General features: G+C 43.1%; 1 protein-coding gene across 1 annotated transcript in view; it reads right to left on the bottom strand.

Moving 5' to 3' along the window:
* PIK3AP1 (phosphoinositide-3-kinase adaptor protein 1) overlaps positions 1–14,052 on the bottom strand; it is a 39,393-nt gene extending 25,341 nt beyond the window's left edge. Inside the window, exons 1-2 of the mRNA XM_066191337.1 lie at positions 13,719–14,052; positions 7,142–7,558 (exon numbers count right to left, since the gene is read on the bottom strand). Coding sequence (XP_066047434.1) covers positions 7,142–7,558; positions 13,719–14,040 — 739 coding nt within the window. The 5' untranslated portion in view covers positions 14,041–14,052. The remainder of the gene's footprint in view (positions 1–7,141; positions 7,559–13,718) is intronic.

The raw sequence follows: 14,052 nt of genomic DNA, 5'->3' as shown, positions 1-14,052 counted from the left end.
GAAAAACAGCATGTGAGAAGAACAAAACACAGGAAAATTTAAGACTTTGTAAAACTGTCCATACAGAACAAAAAAAAAAGTATGGGACATCTCCCCCTTCTCTCCAAACCCCTCACACCAAGCAGCTCATCTACAGGCATAGTGCCTACCAACAGATTTTCCATTCTATGAAGAGCATAGTCATGTTTCAAGTGTCATGCAAAGTTTGAAATCACAATAAACTATTTCTCATCCTTCATCAAGGAAACAAGGTGTATTTTACTATGTCAGGTTTTGCTAAGGTTTTTGCAGGTCTAGTGGTCAATTTGTGACTGGATCGAGTGTATAAACCTAAAGAACTAGCTGGGGTGCACAGGAACAGGACAGAGATAGGGAAGACGTTGAGGAAGAAGCAGGGTTCTGGCCGCCCAGACAACAGAAATTGTGTACATGACCAAAATCTCAAGCAAGAGAGGTTGGAATAGTTCACTTCCACTACTTCTGGCACAAGGAGCAACACATGCTGACAAGGCATATGCACGCCTCTTATGACTTTCAAGGGCGACAAGAATCATATTCATCACTGATTCAAGGCTTCCTGAGAAGCCATAGGTAAGAAGCATAAACATCCAATTTGCTAATTCATTATCTCCTCTACAGTATCTCCTTGCTTCAATTTAAGCGCAATGCATAATGCTTGCATGACAAAAAACACAGTCCCCATAAAAGCCTACAAACCTGGAACTCCACCTCAGAGAGTTGGGCAGCTGTTTGGAAACATCCCACCAGTCACTGTTTGACTGAATCGTGTGGTTCTTCAAGTGGTTTCAGTAGATCTAAGACCACATTACTACTGCAAGGGCAGTCACACCTTCCCTCTCCTTCAAATAATTTCTCTTGGAATACCCTTGCAGTCCAAAGCCACATCCAATCATCCAGACAGACGAAAGGCGGAGAATGAGGTAGACACTCTTTTGCAGCACTAAGGTCAGCCTATGCCACTGGTGAAACTTCACCCTGGGAAACTCAAAATACACTGTTATTCTCAACTAACTTGAAAAACAGCCATGAAAATCTTCCAAAATGCAACCCTGGAAGCAAAACAACTGTCCAAGAACACAAGAAGGGTCTGTGAAATACCCGACATTCTGTTCCATACATCTCTTCTGTTCCATACATCTCTCCATACATCTGACATGCTCTGTAAAGCATGCTTGTCTTGACCACATACTTCTGCCAAGATTTTTCAGAAATTACCTCAGCTGCTCCAGACTTGAATGTGATCAGTGATGGCCACTGGGCTCTTACTTTAAGCAAGTGTCTTAAAGCCTAGCAGTTCTCACAGCAGATACCTAGAATTAGTCTTAGACATCACCATAAAGCAACCTGTGAGGACACTGTCAGAACCACAAGCCACAGAGAAATAAGATTAGTATTTACAAGGTGCATAAAAACTATTAGAGTCTGAAGCTTCTTAACCACAACAGTTTCTGTCCTTTACTATTTCTGGGCTATCATTTCATTGTCTCTATTTAGAAAGCTAGTATGCACCTATGCTAGCACTGCTTGAATTTTATAGTGCCATGAAAGAAAACCCATGAAGTATTGCCTTTTATGTAAATAAACTGGGACTTTCTGAAACACCTTAATGACAAATAATTAATCAATCCTGCAGCTGGGAAGATTATTTTAACTGCTTGATTCCATATGCTACAGATGGATAAGAACATCCGTGCATTTCTCTCAGAGAACTCTCAGTATTACTTGGGGGCTTAGTTAAGGTTTCTCCAATTGCTTTAACCAGATCTCTAAAGTCTCTGACTTTCCAGCATCAGTCATGTATATCCATGCATGGAGAGGCATGCTACCTGCATGTTCTCTCAACCTGAACTCCTGTGCAAGAGCGTCACAGTTTCCTCTCCTTGACAAGCAGTGAGAACCAGCCAGGCTGCCAAGATCCCACATAACAAAGCGGGCTCTCATTTGCACCCAGAGGGCTGACTAATGGCTCACCTGCTCCTTTTCAGTGAGCAGGGTGAAAGAACCACATCTTATGTTTAAACACAATAGAACAGAGGAAAAATATAGTTTTAAGAATTCACTTAATTATACCCCTTTAAAGAGGAGGGAGAGAGAACTGCATGCTACCACCTCATGTCTTCAAGGCCACTTCAATAAGCTGGCAGAAGTCAATGTTGGAGTAATTAGCTGAGGTAGAACTACTTGGAATATATTCCTCCACAGAGCACTGAGACCCAGAAGTAGACACCATGAGGCAGTTCCTGGCAAACTTAAAAATACATTGTGAATTTAGGTCTCTAGCCCTAAATGGCAACTGTGAGCAAAAGTAAGCAATCAAATAATTACAGAAGCATAAAGCTGAAGGGAATCTCACATGTACTTCACCTGTCTGGGCTGAGAAACAGTTGAGAACATCTGACCAACATGACCTTAAATTCTGAGTAGCTTATTCCAAAGTTGCTTTATCTTTACAGCATGAGTCCAGCACAGGACCATAAAGATGATTAAGGAACCACAGCATCTTTCATAAGAGGAGATGCTGCAAGAGCTGGAACTCTTCAGCTTGGAGAAAAGAAGACTCAGGGGAATTTTATATTAACAAGATAGGAGGAAATAAAAAGAGGGAGTGCCCACTGACAGGAAAAGAGGCAATGGCCACAAACTAAAATGCCTGAAGTTCCATCGGAATACAAGAAAACATTTTGTTACTCTTGAGGGTGGTCAAACACTGGAATAGGTGCTCAGAGAGGCTGTGAAGTCCTGCAGAGTCTCCACCTGCAGAGACATTCAAAACCCAACTGGGAATGGTCTTGGGCAACCTGCTTTATCTAACCGTGCTTGAGCTGAAAGTTTAGATGAGCTCAAGAGGTCCCTTCCAACCTGAATGATATGCTCTCAAGTTTCACCAGTGGTTTCATCAGTGCAACGGAAGAAAGCCAGGAATTTAATTCAATTCCTTGACATGAACAGGAGGAAGAATTATACAGCTTATGTGGTTCTTCTTATGTCATTTCCCTGTCAAAAAAAGCTTACTGCCTTGGTCTCTGGCATCTCTCAATGAGCCCCTCAGTAAGTGGAGTAATATTTCACTCCTCCTGATCTACAAAGCCAAAAAACGTTCTCATCTTCCTTCTGTCAAAGGCCCACCACCTTCACCGTGTGATTCCTTACACTGATTTCTGACCCTCTCATTTCACAAAAGGTTTGTTGATACTCATCTTTCATTCTTGTCTGTTCCAGTGCACAAGATTTCTGCTAAGCCGAGGCCGCACTTGTCCTTCAGCAGCACAGTTCACAGCTGCTGTCATACTCAGTTGTCACCTCAGCAATCTCAGGCAGATGTGGACTTCCCCGTGTTTTTACCAAAAAGAGATGGCTTATATACAGAAAGCTCAAAGTCACTGATTAATTAGTAAATGCTTTGGAAACATCAGCTTTCAAAATGGGAAACTTGAAATGTTTCAAAACAATGTTGGTAGGAACAAATAAACTGGAGCAACTGAAATGTCAAGTGAGCTTTGAGAACACATAAGGAAGAGAAAGGCCACTGACCTGTGTGGCTCAGACTCCTAGCTGCTCAGTGCACACACAAGAGCTATCACAAGCCAGGCAAGAGGGGTTAAGCAGCAGGCTGGTCACTGCACCCTGGCTAGTGACTATACCCTGCTGGACCTGAGCTGGTGTGTACAAAGACATCCTGAGCCAGACTGTTTAATCTAGAGAGAAGGAGACTCGGGGAATCTACTGCTTTCTGCAACTACCAGAGAGGAGGCTGTAGACACTCTTGTCCCAGGCAACATGAAATAGGACGAGATTAAAAAGCTTCAAGTTGCTTCAAGGGAGGCTTAGACTGGATACTATAAAAAATTTCTTCATTGAAAGGGTGGTCAAGCATTAGAACAGGCTGCCCAGGCAAGTGCTGGGATCACCATTCCCAGAACTGTTAAAAAAAAAAAAAAAAGTAGATGTGGTATTGAAGGACATGGTTTAGTGATAGGCTTAGCAGTGTCAGGTTAGTAGTTGGACTTCATCTTGAAGATCTTTTCCAGCCGTAATAATTCTATGATTTCCATCCCCTTAGCACAGTTATTGCATAGTCTGAGAAACTTCCCCACAGATAACAGGAGTACCTGCAAATGCAAATCTTCATGTGCTCTGTAGTTTGCCAGAATTGAGAAACTTTACAATAAAAACACCACATCTACAAGACAGCAAGTCAGCATCAGCACACAGTTGTCAACAAGGCTAGATGAACATTTTCTCATTTCTGAATTCATACTAAACTAATAAAAATTAAAATAGGTTTCAGCATGTGATGTCTGGGGGTGTCATGTTCCCATGATGCTCTGAACAAACCACAGCCAACAGCTGTGCTAGAGGCAACAGCACTGCCTGCACAGGGCCAGTGTGCAGCCTCTGGAGAAGAATTTGCCCTGACTGTGTCCTTTACCCCTGTACCATGCCTCAGTAGCTCAGGATTCAGCAGTTAGGAACATGAATCATTTTAGCATCAGGCCTACTTTTGACACTGCTGTTAGAAGTACAGGTGAGTGCATGTGAAGAGAAGTACCTCCCAGAGGAAGACACCCAGACCCAAACGATTTCCTTTATGGTCATGAACTTTCTCTGCTAAGTGCTGTAAGAATTAAGGGCTGCCTTAATCAGGAAAATTTCAAACTTAACTAAGACCATACCAGAAGCTATGTTTCTCTGTGGGAGAGGTCTGCTGTCACAAACATTTTAAGTTGCTCATGCTGCAACCAAACCATACAGCAGAATTTTTTTAACCAGTCAAGAAGAAAGTTTTCACAGTTTCACCCAAAAAAGGAACTATGTACACCTGGAGCTGTCTTCAGGGGAAACATCAGAACATTTGCATTTGAGGCCATTCACAAAATGTGTAGAATCACACAATAGAAGAGGTCACAGAGTCATTTTTTCCCCGCACAGAAGTAGGATCTGATACGGTCATCCAAATACTTTGGCCATGAAAGCAGCCCATATTAAATAGGTTCTTCCTTCACAAGAACAAGAGTGACAGCAGATGGCTCACCTTTGCAATTGCTCCGATGTGCACAAACCAAAAACCTGACATGGAATGCAGGTGACAGCCACATCAGCTATGACTGCCATAACAGTAACAGAAGTCCAGAAATTCTAAATCTTTGTGTACCAAACTATCCCAAACACGTTACAGCAGACTCCACAGCAGTGTTATCTCATTTTTTTCTCAGTCAAGTATTCTCTAGATAGACTGGAATCAGTTTGAGGTCAGTGTACGCTTATTAAAGTGAGAAAACAGAAAATAAGCAAGATTTTTTTTTTGTTATGTAGAGACAGCAACAAAAATCTAAAGCACAAACTCCCTTTCAAAATACCACCTCATAAAGCCAAAGCACAGTTTGTTTCAGCACATGCTAACTTGCAGCACAGAGGGAGAAGAAATTTAGGTCCAACTGTGAGAAGTCAAACTCTAGAGCCTTACCCTAAGAAGTTTTGCAATAGATGTCTGGCAGCCAGCCAACTAAAGAGCCAGGCAGTCCACTAAATTGCTGCTCAGAATGCAACATACTTGGCAGCAGGACTGGCAAGAGCTGCCTCTGGGAAAAGACTTCAGAATCAACATCCCTTTGTATTCTCACACAGTCTTCAGCAATACTAGAACTCATTCCTAGTCCGGCCTAAAATAACTTTGACAGTCCTTGGGTATGTTTAGTATCACCACTAATGCTAATAAATCTCCCCAGTTTTGAACTGCATATTTAAAATCAACAAAATATTGGTTCTGTGTTCTAGACCCAAGTTTGGAGGAAAACAGTACCTAAATTTTGCTTTTGACAAAAAGCGTCAGAAAGGCTAATTTAATCTCTGTTCAGTTCTATTTTTCAGAGTATAGAAGTTCAGCCACTGTTTTCTGTCTTCTTCCAGACTGAAAGCAAAGGAGACAGACTACTTGAGCTCCAGGTTTGGTTTAGCTCTAGCATTGGGAAAACAAGATGTTCTAGAGGTATGTGAAAGGGAGATGCAAATTTTCAGCTTACAGAGATTTTTAAAATGTACTAAGTATCTGTTGTGACCTGATTACCTGAGAATGACATCTTCAGCATAATCCCTAAATAATCTTCTTTCAGGGGAACTGTTTTGGCCAAGATCATGATTTTCAAATTTTATTTTTACTGTGATAAATTTGTCATCATAATTATTGCAGTTGTTATCCTGGCATAAGGCATATTTATGCACACAACACTAGACACACTGCCTCATTCATGCCATGGAATAGAGCTAAATCTTAAGGCAAGATGAAACCACAGGATTCCAGCCTTGCTGAGGCTGACAAAGAATACAATAACCCTACCTATGGCAATGTCATAAAAATCCCCAGACCAGCACGGCTGACCCGAGCTCTCCACCTTCATTTCAACAGAAACTATGAGAAAGGAATTCTACACACTCTTCTAGAGTTTAGGAAGTTTGGAATCAATTAAAACTCAGTACACTGGGCCTGTGTAGTCTCCAGTTCTTAATACTTCTCTGCTAGTAAGTCCTCTGCACTAGTTACAAGGTGATCACTTTCAGACTGGTTGGGTTACTTTTAAGGCCGTCAGTACAATTCTTTAATTAATCTCTGCCTTTTCATCATAGGTAACAAAGTGATCTTTTGCCAGTATGGTTACAACTTTGATTTTATGCCCACTGCTAGAGAATACACATTAGACTTTATTTTGGTTCTGATAAGACAGAAATAAGTCTGAAGAAAAAGAGTTTTTTTAGTTTTCCTTAAACTAAATAAATGACAATTTTTCCATTTGATTGGGGTCAATAAACTGCAGAGTAAAATATTTACAGGCAGAATTTTAAATATAGAAAATTTTCATTTTCAATTTGCTTCAAAAGCAGGCACCCAAGACAACCTCAAATTCAGAAGTTCTCTGTGAGTTGCTGGTAATTTCTCCTGAATTAGGGACCAACCGACCAGGCACAGAAAAATTTGCTTGCGTAACTTTCTAGTTTACAAGGGTTGGGCAATTTGCTTTTGTTTGCTCATTAAGTAAAGCGCATTACCAGTGTTAAAATAAGAATAAACAGTACCATGTATCTCCCTCCTCCAACCAGAAAGCACAGCTCCTAGCTATGGTCTTACCTTCTGAAATAGCCTTCTCAACAGCTGCAAGGTACGCATCAGGCTCATCATCATTTGTGAGTTCTTGCCACTGAGACCAGTCCTTGAAAAGGGTCACATAGTCATCACAGTCCGTAACACCACAGAACAGCTTGACTACTTTGGACGGGGGCCATAAAGCCTCCTGAAGGGCCTGCAGGATGTGAGGAACGTAAAAACTCTGCACCAGCTCAGCAGAAAGCAAAAGGATGATACTCCGACTTCTGCTGAACAGGTCCAGCTCCTGGTGGGAGATGGCAGAGTCGTCTTCCAGCTGGTAGCTCAGAATCCGATGCTTTCGCAAATGCCAAGTAAAGAGGAAGAGGTTCTGGAGGTACTGACACCATTCAGCAGCGTCACTTGCATACACAATCAGCACATCATATTCTCCAGGGGCTCCTGTACAGGTGCAAGACAATCACAGGAAAAAGGATTAAATTTAAACTGTGAACCAGCCCACAGCTTTGCAACAAAAAAACCCACAGCACTGTCTCTCATTCCTGTCAGAAACTACAAAGCATTTCAAAAGAACAGTAGTTCTATCCAAAGTGAGGTGTTCACAGCCACAAAGCAGTTCTAAGGGTGAATGAACTCCTACTTATATCTACTCCACTAAATTTAAGTAGTTTTTTCATTCTTATAAATGAAAAAAATTAAAATGCTCTTCCTATAAAGAAGAGCATTTCCTGCATAGTTTCAAGCTAAACAAACTACACACAGAGATTTACAGATTTAAAGCATTCTGATAGGGGAAAAAAAAGCCACAAAAACCAGACCTTCAAAACAAACTACTTTGAAAAGGGGAGTTCACTCTCACACGAAAAGTTAAAATAATTTTAGGCAACTATAGAGTCTCTGCAACACAACTCCATACACCAAACAGCACACCTAAAATAACAAAGTCCTTTATTTAAATGAGGTCACACTACTTACAGGAAGCCACTATGGCCCCCGTGGTGTTAGATATTTGCTCTCATTGCAGCAGAAAGCAAACTGCCTGCAAAGTATGCATGCAACTAAGGGAACACCAGCCCCAGTGCTCACACCACAGCCACTCTGTGATTCAGGCTTCAGACATTTCTCAAGGCCATATTAAGAGTCCTTCCTCAAAACTGTCATGGAAAGTTTTCCCAACAATTTTTGGAATGACACTCTCTTCAGAGGGAAAGAACTAATACAGTCGTGGCAGCCATAAGACAGCCCAAAATATGCTCATGAAAGTTTATTTCTTCCGCAATTCTCTAGAGACAGCTTCTACCTACAGACTCATGCATGTCAGTGCTCTGGCACAAAAGCACTTAAAAAATGTTAACAGCTTGCTAAGAGTAGATGCAAATTGAACCAGTGTGACATGATGCAGTGCTCTCCCACCAATCTCAAGGAAACCTTTAAGTCTAAATTTAATGTTTCCATTCACCTGTGAAGAAGTTTACTCAAAATTGAGGTTTACAGCTCAGGTCCATAGTAAATTTCAGAGCCGAGCATTTAAAATCTTGTTAACAAATTGTCTTCTAATTCTAGTTTGACTCTTTAGAAATGTCAACATTTTCAACCCAACTCCAGCATGAAGTAAGCAAAGGTAAATTTTTCCAATTAAAGCGGAGAGCAACGCCTAAAATTTGGCAGCCAAAAAGAGGATCTGCAGAGTGAATTTACCAGAATCGAAGATGATAGTTTTGCAGTCACCTTAGAAAAATTCAACCAAAATTTCACAGCCTCCAAAGACTTTATTCTATCACCTTTCCCAGAACCTCCATTAAGAAATTAAGGCTGAAATAGCATCTAGGCTGAGGGACCCCAGCCCTAAATTAAATACAGCTTTAAACTGCAGTTCAGTGTTGCAGCAGCCCTCTTGTTAAAGGGTAGAAATGAGCCAACACAGACTTCTTGCTCACTACAGCATGAAAAGGGTCCTGGTTTATTCCTCTTTACAGCTCAGTCATCCTGACTCCAACAATTCCCTGACTCTGGCTGCAGCAAGCTCCTACTGGAGGATTCCCTTGCAGCCTCTGACTGCCGGTTATTTCCTGCTGAACTCTGACTGCATACATTCGTTTGCAGACTCTGAATGCAGGCTTTTACCTAGCTAAACTACGACTGCAGGTTCCAACTGCAGACCCAGACTGACCCCACAGCAGTGATTCTCTCTCCCCAGGATCTTTCTTCATGATTCTCTCATTCCCTCTTCCTCAAGGTTCCTCAGCCTTCATGACTCCCCTCAACAGCTAACCCACTTCCTTTCATCACACTGGATATAGCTGTGACTCGTCAGCTGTCAAGGCTGTATTGGGTAATTAACACAGTTGTTACTTATCAGGGGCAAGGTCACTTGCATTCCCTTCCCCTACAGTTCAGCAGAAGTGATACAATTGAGAAGAATGGAGATGTGCTCAGTCCTTGACCAATAGTGTTACGGTTACCTGAGTAAGTAAGGAAGTCTCTAGCAGTAAAAGGATGATATCCCAGCTACAGAGAACATGGATAGTGCAGAGCTGACATGTTCACTAGGACAGCTGCATGTCTGTGAGTGAATACAGCTCCTGAACCACAGATGGAGGCTTGTATGAGACAGCACTGCCAAAGGAGAGGATCCAGCAAACTCATAAAGCAGAGTCCTTGGGACTCAAAACCTCGGGACTTTTAAGCTAAGAGTGCATAACTGCTGTGAAAAAAGATGGCTTTCACGCCAGTGAATGGAGCCCACCACCATTGACAAAATATCACTGATGGTGGCTGAACACCACCTGGCAAAGACAACAGAATTACATGAGCAAAACCATGAAAACCAAGCAGAATTCAAGTTTAATTCTAGAAAAGGAGATGTACCACAGAATTTTGCTTCCACTGCCCTGGGCTGATTTACACGCAGTACAGTGGGAAAGGACAGCACAACTGTCTGCTGAGAATGTAGCCCACGCATTGCACCATGGTCAGCTGAGTCTGACCTCAACAGATGGGGAAACCACACAATGACTCTCTGAGCTGTGCCCCAAGCTCTTAAAGTCCTACCCCGGCACTCTCTGGCAGCTGCCTCACCTCCAATCTCTGGAAAAATTAGTAGTGGCCTCTTGGGCACTTGAACATTCCGTAAAATGGAACAACTCATCTTGTCATCCACTTCTAGGAAGCAGATAGCTTCCACATTATACTTGTGAGCCAACAGGCCCTTCTCCAGTCTTTCAAAGAAAGTAAGCAGCTGTGCTTGGAGACAGGGTGGAAGAGCCATCGACTTTCAATGTGCCACTGCAGGGGCACAAAGTATCCAAGAATCCCTCTCTTCTCTGCTATGTAGAGAAAGAGAGCAAACTTGACAGACTCACTGCAAATTCCCTGCCAGGGCAGTGAAACCTTTGCATCCAGCAGGAAGGAACTTCCTCTGGTGTTTAGGAAAAGTATCGATTTCCTAGCTAGCACTGCTCTACGAGAGCATAATTCCCCTTAACAGAGCTGTACCAGCTCTCCTCAGGCCTTCTTACCTCAGTTCCTACAGCCTTTTACACATACGCAATAAACTGAGGAACAATGCTCCTAAAATGAGAACTGAGAAAAAATTGCTGACTCTACTTGTAGAGCCAAAGTAATGCTCGATGCTCATAAGCAAAAATACTGGAAGTAGGTCTTGCAGAGCTAAATAAGCTTAAGTCAGCATTGGGACTGTTTAAAAAAACCCCCAAAAATCTAGAAATAATTTCAATTGCAACATTCTCCTTTAAAAGAATGAAACAGGACTCTCCTTCCTGGATCATGCTATTATTTGTCTAACCAAATAGCTGCCTTTGCAGCACTAACTACTATCCAGTTGTCAGGGAACAGTGCCATGAGAATACAGAACATTTCAGGAAAGCTTTTCACAACTCTTCAAATATCAGAAAAACTCACAGAGCACAGTTCAAAACATAGTGTATACTCTGCCTATTGTAGACATATAGGGAAATCATTTGGTGAACACCAAACATTTTATTTTCTTAAACCCTGCCCTTGGATGGATGGTTTAACAATGCTTTTGAAAGGCTGGTTTTGGAAAAGTCTTCAATTAAAGGAAGAAATATATGAACACTATATACAATAGCAAGGATGAAGAAAAACAGCTGGCAAGTCTGTCTTTCACACACTAAAGTGTGTGATCTAGTTTAAATTTTAATTTTTACTGGAGTCCTAATCTTAGAATATTAAAAATACTTTTGCCTCTGTTTACAAAATGTCAGCACTATTAACAATACTGCAGGGCATGTTCATTTATTTCATAGATCACGAAGGTGCAGTGCTGTTGCAGTTTGCAATGATAAGCCATAACTTTTGGACTGCTTTTCAGCTGTAACTGCCCCTTCAGTGTTTAGCTGCACACTTCACTATACAGCAACAATAACAGACTGATGAGATTACAAACCAGAACCATAGAAATGCCCAAGACCTCTAATTGAAGGGTAAGCCCTACAAACTAAACAGCAAAAACGACATGATACAAAGCTTTCCCTAGCTTACGAACTGCACGCAGAATGGAAGAGGATGAAACAACTCAATAAAAATCACATACCCTCATGGCAAGAGAACAGAAGTACACAAGACCATGCCATGTCTTCACAGTCCATCTCTGAGAAGCAAAAAAATCAGGCTCACCTCCAAACTATGTCTGCAAGAAGTAAGGTGATGATCCTCAGGTTCAGCCCAAACAGGCAATAGTGGTTAATGGCCATATCATAAGGTTCTGATTACCACTCAAATAACTAAACAATGCTCTGGGAAGCTGGCGTATCAGCTCTGGGTAAGACTACATCTTACATTATCAACTGTTGTTATCTATTATTTCATTCCATAAGCCAAAAGGTTTGACCATTTTTCAATTTACAGATCAGAAAGGTTTCCATTGTACTTGTGGGCCCCGTAAAGATTATTCAGGGCTTGTAGTAACACACAACTTTCCTGTGTCATCTTTCACATACCTCTCATAAGTAGATTGTGACTTCTCATTGTCCACACACCATGTAAAAAAACTGAGACTAAATCATTCACTCCAACTCAGAGGATCATATGCAGTGGCAAACAATTTATTTTCATGTGCTAGAAAAAAAATCCATCTCCAATTCTGACCACATAAGAAAGGCATTATGTAACTTGTTTCAGTGTGTTTTGGAATTCATGTGTATGGAGGATACAGAAATACTGCTGTGCAAAATAACAATCCTTGACTAATGGGAATTCACTCTTTATGGAAGAAAATTGTCTGTGGTATAAAGCAAATGCAACTCAAGTGTCTTAATAACCAAACTCTTAAAAGAGAGAGCACTACCAGGAGGTGATAAAAACTGCTAGTGGACCATTAAGAGAATTCCTCAGCACCTTCCACAGTTCAGTATGTGAAGTGTGTGTATTTAAGTGATGTATGATGAAATAAATGCATTCTCTGCATGCATGGAATGCACAGTATTAGTGATCACATGTAATAATTATTAACATCCTAGTGAGATTTCTTACCTCAACTTGAACAGAAAATCTTCACTTTAAATAAAATGCTGCAAACAAGCAAGAGGAAATAGCAGAATCAAAGCAGATAAAATTTCTGCAAACCAAACTTCACAGAGAGGAACAAGTGATTTGCATTATGATACGTTAATCTAAAGTTGTTCTCTTTTTAAGAGTCCTGTGAAATCACCTTCTGTTTATAAGGAGAAAAGTAGTTTTGCCCACAAGTCCCCTGAGGCCTCTGTTTAGCCTATTTTTACCTCACAAGGAGATATGCGTCAATGAAACACAAATGTTACTTCACACCCTGAGAATGGCACGTTTTTTCCTTTTTTAGATAAAACCCCTATGCTTCCCTGCAAGGAGAGGAACTTGCAAATTGGGCATTAGCAAGACTTACACAATAAAGGCAAAACCACTCTCCCCCTGAGTCTGCAGCTCTACTCTAGGCAGTCTTACCTTTATATATGTTAGCTAAAACATTTTCAATTACAGCAAACTAGTTCAGCTTGTGATCCTGTGCCACTGCGACAAGGGGCACCAAGTCATATCGCCAAAAGGAAGTGGTGCTGAAGGATAAAGCCGTATTTAGGAAAAACTGAGTTCTCTATAAAACATCACAGAAAAACATGCAAGTGATAAAGGCGGACAGGGGCAAATTCCTCCACAGAACACCCTCCCTCAGAGCTCGCTCAGCTGCCAAGCCGAAGTGCACTTAATACACAGGAAAGCTCTGCCAGCGGCCCTAAACTCCAGACAAGCGAAGTAAGACCAGCTGGAAAGCTCTGCAGCCCGGCTACGAGCAAAGGAGCCACCTCTGCTCTGAAGAGCGCCAGCGCTCCCTGAACTCGGAGAGCGGAGCCCCCTTCCCCTTTCCCCCAGCAGCGGAGCGCCAGGGGCGCGCAGAGCCGCGCAGCGGCACCGCCCCGCGGGGGAGCGGGCAGGGCTCCGCCACGCTCCGCTGGCCGGCACCTCGGCGCGGGGCAGCGGCGGAGAGCCCCGGCCCGCCGGAGCACGGCGGGGCCGCCGCGCAGCACGACCGGGCGGAGAAGCCCCGCCGCTCCCCCGCGGCTCCCGGGACGACAGCCGCGGCACCTACCGGGGGCCGCCATGGTCCGGGGCTGCCGGGGAAGGGGCCGCTCCCCTTCCCTCACATCGGCGGCGCAGCAACGCGGTGCATCTCCCGCGGCCGCTCCCTCGCCCACGGCACAGGACCCGGCACAGGACACGGCACAGGACCCGGCACAGGACACGGCACAGGACACGGCACCGGGCTCCTCCCGGCTCCGCCTCCCGCCCGCGGCGCCCCCTGCAGAGCCGGGCACAGGGCTGCTCCTGCCCGGCCGCGCGTCGCCGTCCCGGTGCTCGGCGGGACTCTTCCCCAAGGAGGGGAACTGCCTTTTCCAGCTGGCTCCAATCATAGGTGGCCGAGG

Source organism: Chamaea fasciata, unplaced genomic scaffold (assembly GCF_029207755.1).
Source record: "Chamaea fasciata isolate MVZ Bird 193981 ecotype frontalis unplaced genomic scaffold, bChaFas1.0.hap1 SCAF_9, whole genome shotgun sequence".
In the NCBI taxonomy this organism is placed as follows: domain Eukaryota; kingdom Metazoa; phylum Chordata; class Aves; order Passeriformes; family Sylviidae; genus Chamaea; species Chamaea fasciata.
Note: the sequence above shows the minus strand (reverse complement) of the source record. Positions and strands in the feature narration are given on the sequence as shown.